This window comes from Phalangium opilio, unplaced genomic scaffold (assembly GCF_054372755.1).
Source record: "Phalangium opilio isolate 3A_F unplaced genomic scaffold, DU_Popi_V2 ptg000500l_1, whole genome shotgun sequence".
Taxonomy (NCBI): Eukaryota; Metazoa; Arthropoda; class Arachnida; order Opiliones; family Phalangiidae; genus Phalangium; species Phalangium opilio.
The window spans coordinates 43,994-68,089 of record NW_028324238.1 but is presented as its reverse complement, the minus strand read 5'-3'; the positions used below and the strand labels follow the sequence as shown (position 1 = coordinate 68,089).

Below are 24,096 nucleotides of genomic sequence, written 5' to 3'. Positions count from 1 at the left end.
TTGAAATTTTCGGTTTTTCGGGTTTAACGCCGAACTCGTTGCTCATATCAAAAAAATGTGTTCCAACATTAAAGATGGGGAATATAACACTCTATCTAATGGTATATGAATTGATGTCCTACGAATACCCATTCGAAAGATAGACCGATTTTTGTGATACGCCATTTTGAATTTTCGATGTTACCTGCAAATCTTCTTTTGAAATTTGGAAAAGAACATGCGACATATATGGGAAAAGAAATGATACTCTTTATTTTATTTATATTTCATCAAAAATATCATTTTCATCTTCGGACAAGTCTTTATATGCATTTAAACAAGAAACCCCATTGCACTCCCCGCACATCGCAGAGCATTTCAAGTCGAATTTTCGACACGAACATGCTTTGCCACAGTTTGTGGCCTTACAACCGCAAAAAATTAGTTTTAATATGCTTGCGGGTGCTGGTGAGTTTTCAAAATAAATGGGTACTAGTTCATTGCTTTTATTTAGTTCCCATCCCCGTTCTTTGGGATTTAGTGTATTACCCAACCATTCTTGCGTTTGTAGGTATACTCTTAAAATGTGTTGCTGAGCAGCTGATGTCGTCGGAGGTAGGGAAGCCAGTTCGAAGTTAGACTTCAATATTTGTTTGGCAACTACCTTGTTGTATTGCAAGTATCTTTGCTTGTTTAGTGTCTTGGTCTTCGGTGCCGGCCCATACAATTTTAGAAAAAGGTCTTCGCCAATTTGCTTCAGATCTTCCATATTTGCATTTTTATCATTGAAAGCCAAGCATCGTTCAACTAGATCAGAATTACTTTTAAGTAGTTTTAAAATTTGCAGTTTTCCTTTCTTATAAATTGCCGAAGTAGTATCGCAACCAGAGAATGCGTGAAGAAACGGAAATATTTCGGCTAGTCCTCCAAGTTTGCAACGAAGCTCATATATGTCGGTGACTCTATCAGCTTTGGAATTTTTTCCTGGTCGTATCATGAAAAAATGGTTCTCTGTTGCATGGTATATCAGAAGTACCATTATGTCAGTATCATCTGCCACCACAAATACCAAGTTTTCACGAGTCTTGCATTTTAGTGATATTGACACTATGACCGTGTCTGCATCAGACTTGGCTTGAACCACGGATATGTTTGCTGAAATCATCTTACGAGATAAGTTTGCAATAAAGGATTTCTTGTTCTGAATATTGGCTAAGAAGTCCGCTTGATTAACAGTGTTAATCATATCATCTTGAATTATGACTACTGGTGATTTCTTGGTTGCTCTTTTTGTTTGTTCTTGACATTTTGTACTAAGATTATTTTCTTCATAACCGTCAAAAACCACTGTGCTATTTTCTCCGTAGTGGTATGTCACGTATCTAACATACTAACTGTAAATTTCGCCATAAGTTGAGGGTCTTTGCCAAACAACTTTGTGCAGTAGGTGTCCACCGTCTACAACGTAGCAGATTTGTTCACCTTTAGGAAGCAATGAACTAGATTTTTCAATTTTGTCAACTTCCTTTAAGAGGTTTGATTTTATCCCTTTTCTTAAGAAGCCATCTACAAAAAGAGATGGTGGGTAAGATGCTAGTTCGAATTCAAAGCAATGTTCGAGATCATCTGGGGATTTACTGGTACACAAAATCCGGTTAAACAGTTGTAGAGGATTTATCGGTACTAGATCATTTTTAATCTTTATGGTTTTGCTGTTGGTTATGTTAAGAGTTTTCACTCGCTCCAATCTACGAAACTTGACGTCCGCCATTTTTTTCCCCAAGGCATTTTACATCAATTTGTCACCCACCTCTTTAGCCATGTCGCAATTAATTTCGTCTTCAGCAACTCGTCCGCTTGACAGAGAAACAAGTTTCGGTCAGAGTTCTTTATTAAACGGAGAATGGTCTTCAAACCAGTTCTCAAACCGCTCCAGATCTTTTTGGTCACGAAGACGCCGGGAACTTCTTAGATCTACGTGCTGCTCGCTTGTAGATGCTATAACACCAGTGAACCTCTCCAAAGCATTGCTTACATCGGAACAATGGGGCATTGTTGTTACCCATTTAGCAAGTGAAGAATTGCTTAACCCTCTACCATGAGTAAGTCCGCCAGATGTTTTCATGGAACGCATGAGATTTTGTTCAATAATCATATCGGTCCAAGTTCCCGACCAAAATTTTTCTGTTCGGCGAATTGTAAACATACCTTGTTTAGAAAACTTTTCATAGTCACTTGGAGTCATGTCACGTTTCAGTTTTTCCATTTGGTTGAGGTAAATTAGAGATGACTAAGCATAATTCAGGTGACCACTTGCCCAAAAATAAGGAAACATTTCCGAAACACAGAAGAGATGCATGTCCCAGTTTCCACTTCTCTCAGCGTGAATAAACAGCTTGACAATTTCCACCATGTACCAAAACTGTTTCCACAACCTTCCAGTTCTGCTTTCTTCAGCACATTTAGCTAATTCGGATTCAAATTTATAATGGATCTTTCTCAGGACTTCATTTTCTGCATTTTTGACCGTGGGATTCGCGTATATTAATTGCAATTCTTCTAGTGACAGGTCTTCTAATCCGCATTGCTTCAGTATTAATAAAGTCAAAGCATGTTGCGTTAGAAAATTAGCCCTGATAGATCTTGAGTAGGCGTGACCACTAAGCATGTGTACCACAGTATTTTTGGCGTAAACCGTTTGCCATAGCTCTTCAAGGCCACTGGAACCCATTACATAGCCAATTGAGCCCAGAAAAGACATAACTGTATGAAAGCCGCCAAGGCGAACGATAACTCCATCAATTGGGTCATTCTTTTCAACCGATTCAACTACTTCAACCGCTTTAAAAAATAATGGCTGATCAAAGGTAACCAAACAATGCTTTTGGTTTTGTTTTTGACACATTTTCTTGGCGTAGCTAAGGGCAGTGTAAATGGTGTTTACGTTTCCTGGATCCAAGTCTATAAATGGTAAGGCGAGGATCCTAGTCGTAGAGAATTCAGAAGCAGGAGCGGCGATGCTCATATATCCATTCCAAGATACAGTGCCGTCTTTGCTAAAATACTTTCCAGAAGCCCATAATGTATTGATGTGTCTGGTGCTCTTAACTATTTCAGCACTTTCCAAACTAAATTCTAAGGCATTTACTCGAATCTCCCCAATTGCATTTGAAGAGGTCCTTTTAAAAGCCTTAACAGGCATGTTTCCAAACTTTCCAATTTCTGTAGCGCTAAATGGACTTTTCGGTCTTGGAATTTCTTGCTTCACTTGGGCAGATTGTTCTGGGGTAACACAAACCACTCCTCCCATGGAGTGAAAAGTGTCGTGCCCATCCAGGGTTCGGATATTGAAGTCAGCATTATCGAATATGAATTGTATGAAAGCTTCTTTTTCATAGGTGATTTGTGAGTGAATGACAGCGGCGGATTCAAATTTCAATGCTTCTTTATATGAAGCGCAAAACCCAAGTTTCGATAGAATGTCTATCAAATGTTTCGAAGCGAATCTTCTGTGAAGGTGAATGGATAAACCGACAAGAACTGGCGAGACGTAAGACCGTGCTCTTACAACTGACATTATTGAGTTTGACAAGGCTGTTGCTTTAACAATCTTTGACTTATCATTATCATTGATGCCTAATAATGTCCTCATCAGGATTTCGAAAGTTTCTGGGATGTCATTCTTACCGCCAGTAGTGATATCGTTGTAGGATGGATAAGTATCACATTTGCAAACCCTCAAACGTGTATCTTCACGCACTATTTTAGCAGCTGATTCGACAATTCTTTTCCGTTCCTCTGTTTCGTTTTCGTTTCTATCTTTGTACCATTCTTTATTAATTGCTTTTTCCATGGTGCCTTTGAAACACAAAATATTATTTTCGCCAATGTTTTCTGTAATAACAATGTTGTCTCCGAAGAAAGCTTTTAATCGGCTCTTAAGGTGCTTGAAAGTCCAAATTTCGTCGTCTATATAAACAGTGATGTATATGTCTATATTTTTATACGTTTAAATTTATTATTAAGAAAACAAGATTTAAATACCATCCGTAATGTAGGACTTCATTTCTTGTTGTAATTCTTTTATGGAAACCTGACATCTATCCTTTGAATTTAAAAGAAAAGAACAAAGCTTGTGGAACGCTTCCTCTCTAACATCACATTTTGGTCTTCCCGGTGCATGTTTTGAAGGTGCTTTAAAAAATTGCTTGTAGCATTTAACATGGTACCTAGCTTCAGCCGCTACCAAGTCGATGCATGAAATAGATCGTCTATGAACTTCGTTTCCCCATTCATCAACTCGTTCTTTGCATTTATTTTCAATTGAAGATATAATTTCAAGAGTAGAAACCAGACGTATGGAACTACTTCTTTCTTTCTTTCCCAATTGCAATTTCTTCGCGCAAAAGATACAATCTTCTTTAAAGTTAAAATCAGGCGCAAGAGTTCTAGTTTCTGCTGCTGTAGCAGAAGTTGATGGTTCACTCCTGTTTTTTAAATATCTCTCTATACTGTCCTTTCTAGTATAGTTAACACGACATTTCTGATGCACTAATAGTGACTCCAGTTGGCCTAAAACGTCATCAAAGTTTTCGTCACCCCGAGCAACACTCGCGTTAACAATCGTCTGTATTCCTTTTTTTTTCACAATAACTGTTTTTCGCTTGATAATGGCGCGGCACAAATAACACACGTTTCGTTATCAATTATGAATATTATACTAATGCTATTCGCGTAAGTAAAACTTATAGTCCCTAAACAAATTTAAGATATTTTAGCGCACAAATAGCAACGCTGCATCTTGGATCCGTATTCAAGATCGAACTGAAAAAATTTCTTGGGAACCAGAGGGTGAGTGTTTAAACTATAAACACAGAAAATCCATAATAGCAGCTATATAATAAAAGGCTATGTTAGACGGTGAAGTTTGAGCGGGACGTTTACATAGGAAGTTTCAAAATACATTAACAAGTAATAAAACTCGGAAAGAGGCAATACTCATAGTCGAAAATCCCCTTTTTGTGACGAAACGCCACCAAGGTAATTTTGAACATTTTCCTGGCGGGGTTATCTGCCATTGGAAACACTGGAGCGTCCTCAAAGGATGGCCACCATTCAAAGTGGATGTTGGACTTCGCCGCATTCTATCGACTAGAACTATAACTGCTAGAGTGCATTATAAAATAAAACGGGCAATGGCATTGTAGACCCTTTTATTTTTTAGCCATATCGTAGTATACGATAGGGTCTTAGTTTGACCCGAGCCGTCGTCCGTAGTAGTAGTAGTAGTAGTAGTAGTAGTAGTAGTAGTGGGCGGGGTTGTCGCTTCGTTATCGTCAGATTTTAGCTTAAAAGGAACTTTATATTACCACAACCCACCCATAGGGGTTACTGAGCTCGGTTAGAGATTTAATTTTAATTAAAATTTTTTCAGGTCAGACCCGGGAATCAAACCTGGGTCGCTGGCGCAATAGGCAGACATTCTACCAACTGAACCATAGAGACTTGATAGAAACTTCGAGTTTTTTATTATTTATTCTTATCTCTAAAATGTCGGGGTGATGTGGGGTGGGGTACCTCTTAATCTGTGGGGTCGGAAACTTTTGAATTTTTATCTGTGGGGTTGGATACTTATGAATTTGTATGTTTGGGGTTTTTATATTTATTTTCTTTTTATGTATGTGCTAATTAAATAGATAACGATTTCCCCGTTTCCTACCGCGCTCCTCATGTGTTTCGTTCTCGTTCAGTAGCTATCGTCATCTATGTTTTGTTGACTGGAACGTTTTGGCGGTTAATTCAAATGTGGGTTTAGATAGAGCTAACATAGTGTTAAATGAGCGTTATGCGTTTGATCATTTTAGCATTGCTAAAGGTAATTCGAGGGGATAATCACTAAATAGCGTAATCACTATAACTAAACTTTCTCTTTCAAACGTTTCTGGGCATAAGTCCTTGTTAGAAATTTATAAGATGCGATAAGTGTGCATCGGTATAAGTCTATGTTGTAAACTCATCGAGGGGATTATCACTAAAAACTATCTGTTCTTCGATTCGCCGGAATATTAGAATTACAGCATAAGTAAATCTATACGGTTATAATTTAATCACTGTTTAGAGTAGGGAATCGAGGGGCTATTCACTCTGATTTTATGCACGGTAAATCATTTAAGCATTGAAAAAGATAGCGCTATTCACTCATTAGGGTAAGGTATAGAGGGGTTATCCACTCATTAGGGTAGGGTATAGAGGGGCTATTCACTCGTACTATATGGCTACTATTACGAGCCCTTGGGCCGTCTTGTTAACATCTACGTGTCGAAAATTCGACTTGAAATGCTCTGCGATGTGCGGGGAGTGCAATGGGGTTTCTTGTTTAAATGCTTATAAAGACTTGTCCGAAGATGAAAATGATATTTTTGATGAAATATAAATAAAATAAAGAGTATCATTTCTTTTCCCATATATGTCGCATATTCTTTTCCAAATTTCAAAAGAAGATTTGCAGGTAACATCGAAAATTCAAAATGGCGTATCACAAAAATCGGTCTATCTTTCGAATGGGTATTCGTAGGACATAAATTCATATACCATTAGATAGAGTTTTATATTCTCCATCTTTAATGTTGGAACACATTTTTTGATATGAGCAACGAGTTCGGCGTTAAACCCGAAAAACCGAAAATTTCAAAATGGCGGCCATTTTTAAGTGCCTTCCCCCAACCGGAAGTCCGGAAATTTTTTTTCCCTTAACAAGAACCACTAGTACTTTGCATTTCCGTCGCGATTTGCTTGTCCCTAATTTGTTCTAGGTCCAACTCTAATTGCACTGGGCTATAGGTTCAGATTTTCAGAATAATTGGAAATAAGGACCTCCGACCAATCGCGTTACGCCCTGTCTTCTTGATAATAGGACCCACGCTTTGGTTTAAGCATGGTTTTCACTTGACCGTAAAAAACTACTTTGCAGCTGGACGTCAAACGTCAGATTTGTTTTTTACGTTGTCGCGCAGCGTTATAGCGTTTTCACTTAGCGTAGTTCATGCAAATAATGGAACCAAGGCTTAACAGATAAACTGAACACTGCACTAATTGCGGCCCATCTATTGTCTTTCTTTTTTGCAATCTTTAATTCTAACATCATACAGATTTGTATTGTTTCTAACCTCTTCAATAAACCTTGAAGCATTGAACTTCGGCATTCTCAGGGATTTGTACTAGTTACTAACTCGATTAGGAACGAAATAAATAAAAACATGGCGGACCGCAGACGGCCTCTTCCGAACACGCGTCGTCGAAAATAACGTCACGACTCTAGCTTATTGCTGATTGGCTCGCGCAGAGCGTTAACGTTGAACACGGCCGAAAAAATAGAAAGCTAATATCGCCACACTCAACGTAATTTCTGTCCAGCGTAACTAGGTTTTTTCGGTTATCGCTTGACGTCGGGCGAAAGACTTGATTTACGCCAAGTGAAAACCATGCTTTAAGCTAAGAATAGTTGTTTTGCCGGTCGGCAGTGTTGCCAATCCATTTAGGTATCAATGGGTTAGCAGTTTAGGTTGAATAGGGACTGGACTAAAGTGGTTGACAGTGCTCTAGCGTCTTGTCATTAGTAAAAACTATCCATAATTGTGGCATGCCCATAAACAACTATATGTTTCTGTTTCATAGTTGATTAAATTGAACAAGGAGAAAACCCTTCTGGAGAACAGAGTAAAAGCATTGTTGGTTAAAACACATCCACCAGAATTGACACAAGTTGAAGAACTAAAGAAAAAGTTACAGCAACTTGAACAAGAGGTAAAATCCAAGTTATGAAGCTAAATTTAGAAATTAGCAAGAATTATCTTTGCAACTTCAAATATGAGTTAACTATTTTAATAAGACCGCCGTAAGAAAACCGGATGAATTGGAAGAATTGAAAACAAAAAACCAAATTTTGGTGGATAAAATTTATCAATTGGAAAAGCAATTGGCGAAATATACAGTATCCAGAGAGGTATAAACGATGAAATGAGTTAACTCAGGGTTTATACAAACCTGAAAAACCTGGAGATATCAGGGAAATTGATTTTTGCGTCAAACGTCAGGGAAAAATCAGGGAAATTTCAAATAAATGGTAAATGTCAGGGAAATCAGGGAAATTTACGAGGATAGTGTACTTTTCGCCCAATCCAGTTTATTTTCGATCGAGGTAGCCGAAAGAAAAATAATTTTCGTATAATTTAATAATAATAATTCCCAGCCATAGAGATGGCTCCAGCGGTACTCGCGTTTCCGTCTGAGGCTCTGAGTCCTCTCAAGGCCATGTTTGTAGTGTTATTAGCATACTCTATAAAATTAGGGGCTCTTACACCTGGAAATATCAGGGAAAAACCTATGAAAAAACCTGGAAATATCAGGGAAATAGGTTTTCCAGATTTTGTATGAACCCTGTAACTAAACCGCAGACGACAAATGCTTTTAACTACTATGCATGTTAAAATATAACCATTATTTTTAGACTATGGCTCGAGCCACTAGAGATATTTGCAACGATGACCCTTCAGTCAGCTCCTCTGTTAAAATTAATAATCTTCAAAAACATGTAAAGGTTTTGCTTAACTGTTAATTTCAGAAATGAAGCGCATATTTTTGATTTCGATTTTGTCAGGTTTTGAAACTGTCCGAGGAAAATTTTGAGCTAAAGGTTGAATTGGAGCAAGTGAAAATTGATGTTCCTCGTTACAAGGTGCAGATATCTACCTTGGAAGGCTTAATCAATGTTCTGAAATCAGATTTGAAGACCAAAGAAGCCATAATTGAACAACTCTCAAATGGAGAACAATCAAATATAAAAGTAAAATAATTTCATTCATGTGATTATTGCTAGTCCAGTCTAGATTGAATGACATGTACACGTCTCAAAAAATATGGGGTGTATTTCCAAATGGGGTGATAAGAAGAAGTACTATGGGTTCTATGGGCTATTTTGAGTTGAAAATTTTCTTTGGCCTTTTGCCTCAAGGGCCACCATTTCAAGTTATGATTTGAGTTTTTTATGAATGACCCCTTAACTTTAATTAGCATTGTCTTTCAGTTAATAACTTAAATTTAAAGGGTTATCCCTAAAGCCATTAGTTCATAAGATAGCTTCCATAAGTTTGTCACTAGTTACTGAGCGCTTGTCATTAAGTGGCGTTGGTGAAACGTCAGGAAACCGTAAAGCGGCACCTGGTGAGGCGCTGTCAAAGGCTTGGACTGCAAAACCGAGTGTAGTCAATTCTCGCGTCGTTCTCGAAAAAGTATTACGAAGTATAGGAACTGTCATACTTATGGAACATATCTTATAAACTTATTCATTTAGCATATCAGCCTGATATAAATTTGAATCCTTTTTCAATTAAGGAACCAAAAATACTGGATCAATCACAGAATGATGAACTTGATAACAATGTTGATAAAAGCAACAATTCCGCAGCCCCAAAATGTGCAAGTAGTGCAAGCATACATAGATTGCTTGATGTCAAAACTAACAAAATTGCCTCGGAAAATATGAAACTTCAACATGAAGTTAAAAAGGTATTTGTTTATTTGAAAACAACAAAGCGCGGTCACGTGGTTTTCCTACAAGTTGACTTTGCTCCTGAGCACGGGTTTAGCTTGGCGAAGGCTAGTGGGCGGGATTTATTGGCGCACTTAAAAATCCCGCCCACAAATGCCTCCTGCCTTCGCCAAGCCAAAACTGGAGGTCGTAAGGAAAGTCACCTTGTAGGGGACCCACGTGACCCGCGCTTTGCTTCAAGAGAAAATAGGTGAAGAAGTTGTCAATTAATTTATCTAGTGTCAACGTGAAATTGACCAATTATCCAAGCGGAACAGAACGTTAACGGAACAAAACCGTAGAGTTTTAGACGCGCTTGAAGAAAAAGAGAAACTAATCAAAAGTTTAAAGCAACAAATTCCAACGCCACATTCCATGCCTCCACGACAATACAAAACTTACGTAGTTACCAAGATGTACGAGGAAAAAATCTCTGCTCTTGAAAAGGAGTTAGAAGAATTAGTAAAGCTAGATTCCCACTCGACCGAAAACACGACGGAAACCCGGCAGAAAGGGGTTCGACAGAAAAATCTTTACGCCGAGCCCGACGGAATTACCGTTCGGCCGGGCGTAAGTTGTGTTCTATTTTTTCGGTCGTGTTCGGCGTTACGCCGGTGTCTCAGCCAATGAAATGATCCCACTGGCTACGTCATAAATTAAAGTGCGCACGCATACGCGAGATAGCCGGCATTTCCTTGAGAGCTATCATCACAATAGAACTTGGTGACCAAGGCTTATCGCAATTCCCAATCATGCCACCAAGAAAGAAAAGTGAAGTTGTAAGTAAAAAGAGATTAGAGGTTAACAAAGAAGATTTTATTGAGGAGGTAAGGAAATATCCGTACTTGTACGATTTGAGCGACAAGTGGTACAAAGATACGACTATGAAAGACGACCGCTGGAACTCTATTGGTGCCCTATTTAAAATATCTGGTAAGCACACTTTTGATTTTACCTTCCTAAACGCCATTTGAAATGTATGAATATTGAAATTAACTATTCTATTTAAAAGGTGTTGAGGCTTACAACACATGGAAAGCGATAAGGGACCGGTACAGGAAAGAAAAAAAACCTATTGATATAGCGAAAAAAAGCGGGGCTGGAGCTGAAGAAATTACACAACCAAAGTGGAAGCTTTTTACTATTCTTGATTCTTTTTTAAAACAAACCATGGAATCACGAGAGTAATCCTACAACCAAACGGCCTTATAAGTTACATGGGCTTCCAAGAGCTGTTAATCACAATAACCTGCTCATAGAAGCCTTGTGTTATTACATTAAGATAAATTACACTTAAACAAATATTAAATTATAATTTTAAATTGTTATTTTGAAGAACATCAACCAATATTGAAGACGAATCTAGTCATTCTCTGGCCTCAAGTAGTTCGTCAGTTGCACCGGTCAGGGAAGACTGTCAGGAAGAGGACGAAGAGACAGAAGAGTCTCAAGATAAAATGGCAACTCAAATATTCAATTCTATTGAACATTGCTATGACAACATGTATGTTGGTCTATATTTAAACGGTATGTTAGAACTAACTCGCATCTGAGACTTTTATTTTGTCAGTGATTCGTCAGATCCAGATGATGACATGGCATTGAGTGCTTTCGCCAAAAAATCAGGCGCCGTTTCAACTAAACCTGTTGGGTCCCCAAAACTGCAGGGCAAGAACGACATTGATGTACCCGCAAAACACCCAAACTCTCAAAGGAAAAGAAAACAAACTGAGATGGACATCAAATTTGATAAAATGTTAAAATTATCTGAGAAAACCATTTATGCTCAACTAGCCTCAACTCAAACGTCTGAAAAAGACGAAAGCTTTTACTATTTCAATAGTTTAATGGGCAGATTTCGTATCCTTTCCAAGAACGATCAAATCCAAGCAAGATTTGAAATAGAAAAAATATTTTATAATTTGGAAAAACAATAAAGTTTGATTATTCTGGTTAATGAAATAATTGTTCCTCATTTCTGGCTCTAAAAACAGTTTCTCATTTTCTTTATTGAAAGTCATCAAAAATAAATACGTTAAAATCTTTGCCAAGATAGAAAGAAGTTGTTTTGCCTATTTATGGTGTGACTGAACCTTTGGTTACACGTTCCACTTGCCACGACACTTTCCCTTCGTTACATAAATATGTAGCTAAAGTATCCCTAATATTTCCTACATTAACACTGTGCCGGTTTAAATGATGAATGTTATGTCGAGGTACGATAGCATTTGCAGGTCCTATTTCAGTTCGCCATTGTCCAGGGATGATTTCACCATTAATTCCTTCTCGATCAACGTAGTTTGTGGAGGGTACATACATTTTCTGATCTTCGTTTTTCAAAGACTCCTTTGTTATTATGAAGTTATGTAAGCAAATTGTGGCTTTGATTATTTCGTCTATATTTTCTGGCTTTCCTTGGATGGTTTTGTGAAATATCCTCCACCTGGCTGCATAAATACCAAAAGTATTCTCGATAATTCTTCGCGCACGGCACAGACGATAATTAAAAATTCTTTGAGTTAATGTTAAACCTCTCCTTCCATAAGGCCGCATTATGTTCTTGTTTAGAGGAAACGCTTCATCCGCTGCGATGAAATATGGAAATGTTTGATTTGAATTTGGAAGGCATTCTGGGTCAGGAAGCGAAAGCAGCCCTCTACTAAGCATTATTCCAAATTTGGATCGAGAAAAGACCCCTCCATCACTCTGGCTTCCAAAAGCACCAACGTCCACCATGGTGAACTTGTACTTTGCGTCGCATAAGGCCATGAGAATTATACTAAACCCTCCTTTATAGTTATAGTATAATGAACCACTTTTGGCAGGACATTGAATGTTGACGTGCTTGCCGTCAAGGGCTCCGACACAGTGCGGAAGATTCCATCGAGACAGAAACTCACTGCTTATAAGCTTCCAATCTTCAGGCGTTTTGGGTACCGTCAAGTAGATTGGTGAAAGAACGATCCACAAGGCTCGGCATGTTTCATTAACTATCTTGCTAACTGTACCGGTCCCAAGTCTATAAGCGAAGGACAGACTTATTTGCATGTCGCCACTTGCTAGATATCTGATTATTTATAAATGTGAAGATGATTATAAATGTGTTTTCTAATGCATGATAAATTAACAACCACATCACAGTGTTGGCACCAAGGAAGTAGACTTACTCCACCATGGTACTGGGGCCAACACTGTCAACTTGTCAAGTGTCAAATCAATTTTACCTTAACGTTAATGAGAGCTTTTCTTCAGGAGTTACAGATTTGCGAAACCTAGAGTCAGGTTTATAAATAAGAGGTCTTACTAATGCAAGAAGCTCATCGAACTCATCTCGATTCATTCTAAAGAACCTATTAAAAACATGATATTGAACATAGGCAAACTAAATTAAACACTAGAAATTATTAAGCCAAGGCTTACTGGAAATGTTTTTGGCTGTCCAATTCTCGCATTTCTTTGACTAAAGTAGCTTGGTAACCTAGCTCTTGGCGCCTTTTAAATATATCACGTACCCAAAATCGTCTTTCCTGACTCTGACGATAGCTTTTATACATTAAATAACTAAGTAATGTATAATTACAAACACTTAAAATTCTCAGTGTGTCGCTACAAAACTCAGATTCCGACAGATCTTCCATATTTAATAATTTTATTCAGAGTGTGAAATAGATGTCGTTGAAAACACTCCCATCTGTCACGTGATCGAAAAATATCTACCGCCGAACTCAAAATTCAGTCGTAGTGTGAACGGTCTACCGCCGGACGCCGGCGTAAGTTAAAATTTCTACCGTCGACTGCGTGATTTCCGCCGTGTTTTTTCGGTCAAGTGGGAATCTAGCTTAAGTCAAGTTTGGGAGCCTTAAAGGCCTTTACAGACGATGCAACTTTTTGAATCATTTAGATGAGTCAACTTGAGTTGAGTAAACTAGTTGGGAGCAGTGGGATATGAGGATAGTTTTTGAACCAGTCCTTTGGACCAGTGACCCCCATATCGTCCAAATTAATAAAGTGGTCCCTTGCACTGGTCCCATATTAGTTTTCCTATAGAGTTGAAATTAATAAACTTAAGAACTATAGTTCAAGCAATTGATAAACTGGTTTTCTCGGACTGGTTGGGTCAAGTTGAATCACCAAATTAAAAATTTATCACTGACCAATTTTTGCTGACTCAACTTTTCGACCCATCTACTTGAGTCAAAAGTCCTTCATTGGGAGAGGCCAGAGTGGTCCGATTTTCACCTCTTGGCCCACTCCCTATTTTCAAAAGAAAATTCTAATGCAATATATCGCCATATAATGAAATGTGATTGAAAATATTTTAATATAGAAGAATAAATATCATCGGGTATTGACAGTAACAAAAGAGCAAGCGGAGAAAGAAGAACGTTTAAGGATGGAGATAACTCAGTTAAAAATTAAGGTAACAAATTTTTAATCATTGTACACTTTTCTGAAGGAAGCCTTTTTTTTTAAAGCAAAGCGCGGGCCCATCGGATCCCCTACAAGTTGACTTTCCTTAAGAACTCCTGTTTTGGCTTGGCGAAGGCAGGAGACATTTGTGGGCGGGATTTACAAGTGCACTTATAAATCCCGCCCACTAGCCTTTGCCAAGCCAAAACTGGAGTACAGGGGGGAAAAGTCGCCTTATAGGGGACCCGCGCTTTGCTTTAAACTCCTTTCGCGGAAGGGAAAACGCTCTTCGTCTCTGCTTTTTCCCCGGCAACATATGGATTTTTTTGAGGGACCGTCCATAAACTACGTCACACTCTTAAGGGGGGAGGGGGTTTGTAAGTTTGTGACGGTCCGTGACGAGGGGGAGGGAGGGGTCCTTCGATGCGTGACGTCACATTTAAAATTAATTTTATTACGAAGTCAGTAAGAGGTTCATTGACCCTTTTGTTATAAAAGAAAAAAACACAACGTTTCAAAGTCCACCGTGAGAACGACCTCTACAATAATTTAACAAATTTTTATTCCATCGATCATCGCTTAAATAGTAGAAACTGTAAGCAATGATCACATACTTACTCTTACGTGTAGCCAATTTAAACAGCGCATTTAAAATAAAGAGACCCGTTCTCTGCAGAACTAACTACACGTACGCATAAGGACTGCTAAATGTAGTGTCAGCTTAAACTCTCAAATGTCACTGTATATTCGCCACTAGCATTAGCAAGGATGAATCGGATCCTCCATCGGATGTAAATGGTATCGTTTCTTTCGCACATTTTTAAAATCTGAATACCAAGCTCGATTAGCCTAAGGTTTTCAAGTGACAATGTCGAAAACTATTAAGTGTGCCCCTTTATGGAAATATTTTGGAAGGTTATAAAAAAGCACATCCAGACAATAAAGTTCTAAAGCTCAATCAGAGGCGAATTATATTTGTAAAAGCTTAAATTGGAAATGAACTTTGACTTTCAAGTCGAGGAAAAGATTTCTGAGTGGAAAAGAAGAAAGAATCTCTTTTTAAATTAATCAAGTTAAATTGGTAAATTAAGACAAATCATAGTCCGTAGGGGGGGGGGTTAAAGAAATGTGACGTGGTTTTCAGGGGAGGGGTCTTAGAAAACGTGACAAAGCGTGATCTGGGGGGACGGGGGGGGGTCAGAAAATGCCATTTTTTGCGTGACGTAGTTTATGGACGGTCCTAAAGGTCTATTGGTAAACACATAGTGTACAAAAAATATAAAATGTTAGTGCGACATTATCGTGTTACCACCAATTTACTAGGTTTCTACAGGGGCACAAAACACGTATATTCAATACACCTTTTTCAAAAGGGGGCCGCAGTATCTTGTTATCATGTGCTTTGATATAGGGTTAAGACAGAACATCTGGAGTGAGCATCCAAAAATGTTAGATAGGGCTTCAAAGTTGCCAATCCACCACATACCAGATGTTCCGTCTTAAGAAGACAAGGTGGTCTGACACTAAATTGAATTTTTCGTTAAGATTGAATCTCTTGAAAAATTTTCAATGGTGGATCCTGAAGACGCCATTAAAGCTCTGAAAGAAAAAAATGTGGAGCTGGAAAATGAAAATCAAGAACTTCTTGGAAGGCTTTTACATCATGAACCGGAATTAATAAAGGTATTTATTAAATCATTTTCCCAATATTGTTCCAGGATTTTGGTCGAGTTTTGCTAACACATCAAATCGCCCAATGCTGTAAATGCAAACAAAACTTTATGGTTGTGGTTTAGTTTGCCACTAGATGCTCCCTAAGTCCGGTGGCGCCGTTTAAAGGTAGCATCGGCAACGTTTATTACCGATCTAGAACGCTAGATGGCGCTCGCGTAAGAGGCGGTGGCCTAAAATTTGAAAAAGGACCATACCCTATGAGTCGATGAATTGCGTCACGTGGGTTACAAAGACTTCCCTCAATCTGGACTCGACGCGTAATTCAAATCATGTTCGATTTGAGCGTGTGGCAGCCCCTAACATTCTAGCTAGTCTTCTATACACCAATTTTACCTTGCCAAAGGCAGGAACCAATCAGAACTCGTCTAGGAGGTTGGCATTATAACTAGCCCACCCTCAGATTATTGGAGAAAATCGTGGCATTTGTTTAAACTAAACCACAGCCCAGACTTGCTTTAAGTTACTCCAGGAATGTGGAGGGGCTGGAATGGCTCCCTTAGCTCTCGTTGTACCCTTGATGGTGGAAACATAAGGCGAGTCCTTTTTTATTTTGAGAAGTGTAGCTCCTCCCCCTACGTCTGTTAAGCTGCCTACCGAAGGCGAAAAATGTCATGACTCGTTAAAAATGGCATGGCAGAAGTGACCTTTTAGATTTTTTGAAGTTAAATGCGCTGATTCGCCGCCGTTCGCGTTCATATTCGATTCTCTCAACCTAGGCAGAGGACCCAGGGTAGAGGGTGGAGCATTATAGCAAACAAGTTTTTTTTGGCAACCAATGAATGAATGAAAATAATTTAAGTGGTAAATGCGATTCTTACGTCAGGCTATGACGTACGTCACTAGCGTAAATTAAGCCACGCCAGTTGTTTCCAAGATCATTTCACGCCGATTAGGATTTGGCCTTAGCCATTCCAACCCCTCCATACATTCCTGGTTACTCTTAAATGAACTTAATTTGATGCCTTGCTCCATTAGGCCATCTGTGCAAACTTTCTAATTTGCGTCATAATTAATATTATTCTGACTTAAATGTTTATCTTTTATAGACTAAAGAAAGAGACACAATATACGAGACACTATTAAGAGAAAATGCTGAAATGAGAGTGCAAATAAGAATAAATGAATTAAAAGAACATACCTGATCTCCTACTTGACTAGTCAGATAATTCTCTCGAAAAACTATTTTACATTTTCATATTGCCAAAATAGCAACTGTTTCATAAGTTATTAAAATATTTTCCATAAGTTTGTCACTAGCTGTTTACTGAGAGCTTGTCATGAAGAGACGTGGGTGAAACGTCATAGATTCTCGTAAAGCGACGCCTGGTGAGGCGCTGTCAAAGGCTTAGTACAGACTCGAACTAGCTCCTAGTAAGTCTCTAATAAGCCGGGAGTGTGGCGCACTCCTGTAAGCCAAGCTTCTGGGCGGCAAAGTTTGAGGGAATAAGACACATGTCGGCGATCCTACCCTATAGGTGCCGACTGCCCCGTGTCCGCCGGAGGTGACTTGACCCCCACACCTCTTCCGTCACCTCATTTCCTTCCCTGATTATTCACATACTGAAAACCTGAATAATCGCATCCTTGTCGCGGACCCTTCTGGGACCCAATTTACATTGAAACCTCTTATAAAAAAAGTCTCTAATATTACGAAGTATAGGTAGTGTCATGCTTATGGAACATATCTTATAAACTTATGATGGTATCTATAGTCTAGTCAACTGACTGGTGTGTCAAGACACCTGCACGAGTGTCAAATCCGTCCGTTATAAAACTAGTATCCTGGTCTCAAATATCATAATTTATTTGTAATACAAATATAGCAGCAGATTCAGATTACTACACGGGGTAAAATTTATTGATAATTTCAAGAAAATAAAATTTGTATGGGATTCCAAAGTAAATGTCAAATAAAAACTTGAAAATCTTGAGCACCCTTCATTTTAGTTTGTAATTTCTGATGAGTAAGTGTTTATCTGCTCACTAAATTTTTTCAGATAATTACTTTTTCTTTAAATGAAGTTTGATATTTAATGGTCTATAGACAGATTATAGCTCAAATCTTTTAACCATTCTAAATAAAGTTTGGGTTTCTTGGTTAATTATTTCCCCAAAGTCAGCTAGAACCACTTGACTTTAAATTTCTACCATTGTAGTTTCATGCTGTGAGCAATCATCAACTTCGATTCTTCCAAACTGACATGCTAGGCCTACATCAGATATTTCCAGTAGCGTCGCTAGGGTTTGAAATTTGGGGGGGGGGGGGGCTAAATCTTGGCAAACTATTTTAAAATTATTGTAAGAACTTAATATAAACAAGATGGCCCAGGGGCTGGGACTTAATAGTAGCCACATCGTTATCTATTTAATTAGCACATAAATAAATAGAAATAAATTCAAAGACCCTAATAAAAATCAGAAGTGTTAGCGTATCTTACTGCTGCTCCAGAAAGCCGGGTTCAATTCTCGGGTGCGGTGTGAAAAATTTTTAATTATTAAAAAATCTCTAACTGGGCTCAGCTACCCCTATTGGTGGGTTGAGGTACTATCGAGTTCCATTTAAGCTAAATTCTGACGATAATGAAAGCGACAACCCCGCCCACTACTACTACAGCTACTACGGCTCGGATCAAACTAAGAGCCTATCGTATACTACGATGTGGCTAAAAATTGCATAATGGGTTCATTGGAAAATGTGTAGACCTTTAAAACTATTCGTAAATTTATGTCAACGTGAAATTATTCGTATTTTAAAGATATACAACCTTTTATTGATAAAGACTACGGAACCGATTATGAAGGATTTTCACTCGTCTTAGGTTGATTTTTAGTTTTGGTTAGCTTTTAGTCCACACGTTTGGGACTCCCATCGCAAGAAGGTGAAACATTTTACTTGTCTCTATCTGTTTTTTTCTTCAAAATTTTACATATTCTTGAAAATATTTTACATATTGCTACAGAATTTTGGGTTGCTAACAGCAATTTTTGGTAGGGTTTACGGATTATTTTTTTGGAGGGGGGGGGCTAAGTTTGAAAAAGGCCTAGCGACGCCACTGGATATTTCTAAACTGGTTTGAGTCTCCTTGCATTGAAAAGTATTAACTGGGGTTTGTGTACCAGTGTCAACGAATACTAATGCATCAGAAGCTGGGGTACTTTCCGTATTGTTGTATGACTGATCTACTTCGAAGCTTGTTATATTACCTCTCCGAGTGACGATGACGTCAGGGAGAGGTATTACACTGGACGTGTCTGTATGTCTGTCACAGCGTTCGCAATTGGCAAATCAGAGCATACGTGTACACAGAAAGCATTTTTTACCTCTCCGAGTGACGTATGTCACGGAGAGGTATTACACCGGCCGTGTCTGTCTGTGTGTCTGTGTGTCTGTCTGTGTGTCTGTGTGTCTGTCTGTCTGTCAGACCCCACGTGACCGCGTTCGCAATTTACAAATCGGAGCAAACAAATACCCGATTTCCGGAACGCGTTCGCGGTTCACGGAAATTTGGTCATTCATCTACCAACACCAGTCTTTACTAACTGGCTTCTAAGGACCACAATCTGCTAGTCTTTGTCCATCCCACATGGACACTAGTCTGTACGTGCTTGCTTCCAAGCACCACCAACTTCTGTTCTTCGTCAATTTCACTTTGACTCCAGCTTCTATGCACCACCATCTTCTGTTCTTCGTCAATTCCACATTGACACCAGCTTCTATACACTACCATCTTCTGTTCTTCGTCAATTCCACATTGACACCAGCTTCTATGCACCACCATCTTCTGTTCTTCGTCAATTCCACATTGACACCAGCTTCTATGCACCACCATCTTCTGTTCTTCGTCAATTCCACATTGACACCAGCTTCTATACACTACCATCTTCTGTTCTTCGTCAATTCCACATTGATACCAGCTTCTATGCACCACCATCTTCTGTTCTTCGTCAATTCCACATTGACACCAGCTTCTATGCACCACCATCTTCAGGTCTTTTGTCCATTCCACATGGACGCCGGTCAGTACATTCTGGCTTCTTTTCCACCGTCATCGTTTGGTTTCAAGATATACGCGGCGAGCGGCTAGGGTTACGAGAAACGTCTAGCCTCCCAATGGCATGGCTTCCACCATCGGTTCACGCGAATGCGTTTTTATCTATTATTTGGTTTTAAGATATACGCGGCGATCAGCTAGGGTTACGAGAAACGTCTAGCCTCCCAATGGCAGGGCTTCCACCAAAGGTTCACGCGAATGCGTTTTTATCTATTATTATAATGGAATCGAAACGTATATATACCCCAAAATTTGAAGAAAGCGGGCAAGAAGGGTACCCTTCACTTTAAACGTCAATATTAGCAAAGTTTCGAAAGATAATAGGAACAACTTTATTTTAAACGATTTAACTATTTTTAAAGTTATTTACTGGCGATTAAAATAATTAAAAATAATTATATTTATTTAAATATTAAAGATAAACCCAAGTACCGAAGTCGTTAAATCATTGCCTCCTATATCTATCAAGGCCCGTGCATTGCGTTATATTTCCTACATTGCCTCCTGTATCTATCAAGGCCCATGCATTGTGATATATTTCCTTCATTGCCTCCAATATCTATCGAGGCCCGTGCATTGCGATATATTTTTGAGAACAACAACCAAAATGGGAAGCTCCTCTCAGAACCATAATAATTTGTTTTCTCAGTTATATGAAATGAAAATATGGATAATATTTTCGGCAATTCGATTTGAATGGCTCTTTCTGATGTATCATTCTCTCAGCACTGTTCATAATGGACAGGAACGTAGAGATTCGAGACACTAGGAATTACGATAGTGTTTCAAATCCTCTGTATTGAGGGCTTAAAGGCTTGGAGTGAGTCGAAAGATAAATACACATCCTATTTTTTAGTTGTACCATGCGTACCACAATGTTGCCAGGCGTTTATTGAAGGATGCTTGGGTACTTGGTACAGACTGTTACGTCTACCAAGTTTCCTAGCATCCAAGAATAAATAGGATTCATAGAAGCCAGTGTTAAGGGCATGTCATGGGTCAAGTCGTTAAATATATCGACGCAGTTAAATAGCTGATGGCATTATTTTATCCACTTTCCCATTGCCTTCGAGTGGAAGTTCAACTTTGGCACGGACGACAGATGGCGCTCTTAAACTTCTACCCCCAAAAATCGTTGTTGTCTGCTCGTTTTCCCCTTCCGCGTTTTTTCGTTATAAACTTATGATTTAATGAACTGTTAAGATAAAATTTCATATTTCCTAAGACAGATAAGCTTCTACTCCTTTCATATTACTCCCAGTTAGATTTAATGCTTAAAAAATATATTTTCAATAAAAACACCGCTTCCACTAGTGGATTTATACTCCTTGTTAGATTAGTGTAGGTGTAGAGAGTAATCATTACAAACGCTAAAAAATATATTTTCAAAAATGAAGAACATAGAACATTTATTCTACATCAAAAAATATTTTGGTGGTAAGATTGCTTTAGAAAAATTCAAACGGCTAGATATTGGTAAAAAAAGACGTGTAAGCTATTTGTAGATGAGATAATTGTTTTACATGTTTTAAATGAGACTAAAACTTCCACTATTGTGTCTAAAAAAGTGTTGGCCATGTATATTTTTTAAATATGACGGAATTGCGGTTGATATGATAGCGCCCTATTTGCGAAAAAAAACTTTTTTTAAACAGTTGAATCATTCTTTGATAGAATTTCGAAGGAAGAAGTTAAGTGTTAGATTTGCTCGATTAATTTTGTTCGGCAAATAATATAATTAAGCCTTACGTATTACTGAAGGAGATTGATTTTGCCAACCTTTGTGAGTATTTAACTGTTTAATAATTATTTTGGTTAAGTGGGAGCCTAGCTTATGTGTGATTGGGTTGTGGCTTCCATGATTTGGGCACATTTGCTTTTTGTGTGGCGAGGTATGATTCAGCTTTGATATGGACAAATGTTACAAATCATACTGGTAGACTAAGAATGCGGTTGAGGTATAGCGAGAGAGTAGAGTTTCCACAGCAATTGAGAGATATTGAAAAGGCTTGAACAATAGACTATTTTAAAATTCAATTCCTGCACTTGCAAAGAATTAAAAAAAGCGATAGATGCATATATTTAGGTTGTTTAAGGGGTAGTGATAGTCATCTCCACTCGGAGAGGTAATATTTTGGCTTTCCCAACTTGTTGGCATTTACTCCTATCGTTAAGATTATGAAGTACTCGGTGATCGGGTAGGGTTACGAGATACGTCTAGCCTCCCAACGTGAATCAATCGCCTTATATAGGGTGTTTCCGCGAGAGTAAAAAGGGAGAAGAAATAGGGGGCGAAAACCGGTTTTCAGGGGATGTCAACATGGCGTCCTAACGTGGCCATAGTGGGCAGCCGGCAAGGGGAGAGGAAAGGGGGTAGGTAACTTGACGTCACGCGCAAAGACCCTATACCCTAAATTTCCAAAAATTGTTAAAGAGGCATACGCTTGAATTCAAACGTCAACAATAGCTATGTTTAAAATGATTTTAGGAATAAAGTATCTTAAAACGATTTAACTAGAATTAAAATAACATTTATTTAATTATTTAAGAAAAACCTCTTAATTACGTCTCGACTCGGAGAGGTTATTTTGATTTCCCAACTTGTTTTTATTTATAAGCCCCTTGTGTTGTTCCAGTCAGTAAACTGCCGATTCAAAAGTGTCACCCTTTCCATAGTAGAAATACTTTCTCTATCAACAGAATGTCATTTTGGCATTGGCCATAAAACGTTTTGCCTAGGTTAGCTAAATTTATTGTAAGGTGACCCCGGCCTAAACCTTACAAAAATCTCATAATATTTGGCACTAATATTTGTGCCAAAAAAAGTTAATTTAACAACTATTTTATATGCATAAAAGCATTTATCTTTTTTTGGTTTAAAACAATTTTGGAATTAGAAATGGGGTTGAAGGGACGCTCAATCAGCCAGCCAGCCAGCCAGGGTCGGACCTATATTTTGCAGAACCTCAAAAACGCGCAAAAGTAAAAACCTGGATAAAGGAAGCGCGTGAGGAAATGTTTTTTCACGCTTAGTGGATAGGCAACTCCATATCTTCGAGGGCAGCTTATTCGATATTTAATGTGTTACAGCTTTGGTTCTGCGTGCTGACAACATACGAAAGAAGTATTTCGAGACAACAGACAAAAAAAAAATACTCATCTTCAGGATTTAAAATGTCGAGGTTTTAAATAATGTAAATCAGTATTTCCTTTGTCTGTTGTCTGCACGCACAAAGCTGACGTCGGAGATAGGGAGTTGCCTATCCTCTAAGCGTGAAAACAAATATCCTCACGCTCCTGCTTTATCCCTGGTGAAAACATTACTGAATTTTTAAAAAAATTCTACCCTCTCGTGGAACCCTTAATTAGTATTACCATTATTAATTTTACTATTTAAATTAAATAAAATTACTTAAATAGTAAATACATTAGCAATATATAATTATTTAACTTTAAATCATCACGATCAATTAATTTAAATTATAATGCTAAAAATAGACAGATGGCTGGCTATATAGCTAGATTTGAAAATTTGATCTTGCTGAGGTTGCATAGTTTACAGACTAGGAGGATTCATATCATTTACGCGAGGAGACCCAGCTTTAAACTCACCCAGTGAGTCAGGCCTCCTTGTGTAAATAGTATGAATCCTACTACTCTGTAAACTATGTATTCTCCCTAATTATCTTAATGTTCATTTTTTTGAAGAGCTTAAGTTGTAGATTATTATTTGATTTATTCATAGTAACGTTATTTTAACCTTCAATACCCTTTTATTTATAGTTGAGTAACTAAGTTTTTAGAATGATAACTTAATTTAAATGTGATGTCAGTTTGAAGAGGTGGGGTGGCGTAGCGGTTAGCGCTTTCGCCTCGCAGCAAGAGGATCCCTGGTTCGATCCCGGACTGTGGCACCGGGTGAAAATCTGGGAACAAATCCTTCTGCGTAGAGTTTGCAAAGTTCTCTCCCCGTTGGTTAAAAGGAGTTTTCCTCCGCGGTCTAACCCGGTTTCTCCTTTCCATCAAAACTTGCAGAGGTTAACGGTAATAGTTAGTATAGGGCGCTGTAGGTTAGCTGTGGCATAGAGGCTAGCCACCACCCCTCTTGTAAAGGGACCCACCTGTAAACAAGCCACAGGCATAGTGTGGAAAACCCTTCATAGACAAAGCTTAGTAGATCTAGCTAATTGAATTCCCCCTATCCCACAGAGAAGGTCTGAGATTTAAATCACTTGGCAGAGACTAGAGGTCGTTAACGTTTAGTTACAGACTCTCAATAGGTATTTTAACAAGATGGCCCCGGCCATATTATGCTTTGCGCGCCCTCTTTTGGCT

The 24,096-nt window shown here is 38.4% G+C and overlaps 2 protein-coding genes across 4 annotated transcripts in view; both read left to right on the top strand.

Annotated features, from left to right (window-relative positions):
- Positions 1-17,650, top strand: part of LOC149591733 (centrosomal protein of 290 kDa-like) — a 159,425-nt gene extending 141,775 nt beyond the window's left edge. The window contains exons 29-37 of one of the 3 annotated variants that reach the window (XM_089861735.1): positions 7,654-7,782; positions 7,868-7,981; positions 8,486-8,569; positions 8,636-8,821; positions 9,370-9,543; positions 9,806-10,027; positions 13,893-13,985; positions 15,521-15,658; positions 16,756-17,650. In XM_089861735.1, the coding sequence (XP_089717861.1) occupies positions 7,654-7,782; positions 7,868-7,981; positions 8,486-8,569; positions 8,636-8,821; positions 9,370-9,543; positions 9,806-10,027; positions 13,893-13,985; positions 15,521-15,658; positions 16,756-16,851 (1,236 nt within the window). In that variant the 3' untranslated portion in view covers positions 16,852-17,650. The remainder of the gene's footprint in view (positions 1-7,653; positions 7,783-7,867; positions 7,982-8,485; positions 8,570-8,635; positions 8,822-9,369; positions 9,544-9,805; positions 10,028-13,892; positions 13,986-15,520; positions 15,659-16,755) is intronic. The other 2 variants (XM_089861736.1, XM_089861737.1) reach the window with 2 other exon arrangements.
- On the top strand, positions 10,034-11,530 carry LOC149591734 (uncharacterized). The gene is made up of 4 exons (XM_089861738.1): positions 10,034-10,498; positions 10,578-10,749; positions 10,902-11,069; positions 11,136-11,530. Exons 1-4 carry the CDS (start codon positions 10,318-10,320, stop codon positions 11,500-11,502), a joined length of 888 nt encoding a protein of 295 aa, XP_089717864.1. The 5' UTR covers positions 10,034-10,317; the 3' UTR covers positions 11,503-11,530.
- Positions 17,651-24,096: the final 6,446 nt, after the last annotated feature.

What these genes read in the sequence shown, in the direction of transcription:
- LOC149591734 (XM_089861738.1), top strand. Translation starts at nt 10,318, where the DNA reads ATGCCACCAAGAAAGAAAAGTGAAGTTGTAAGTAAAAAGAGATTAGAG. An exon ending in TGCCCTATTTAAAATATCTG is followed by an intron (nt 10,499 to 10,577) that starts GTAAGCACACTT and finishes TCTATTTAAAAG; the next exon opens with GTGTTGAGGCTTACAACACA. An exon ending in CAAACCATGGAATCACGAGA is followed by an intron (nt 10,750 to 10,901) that starts GTAATCCTACAA and finishes GTTATTTTGAAG; the next exon opens with AACATCAACCAATATTGAAG.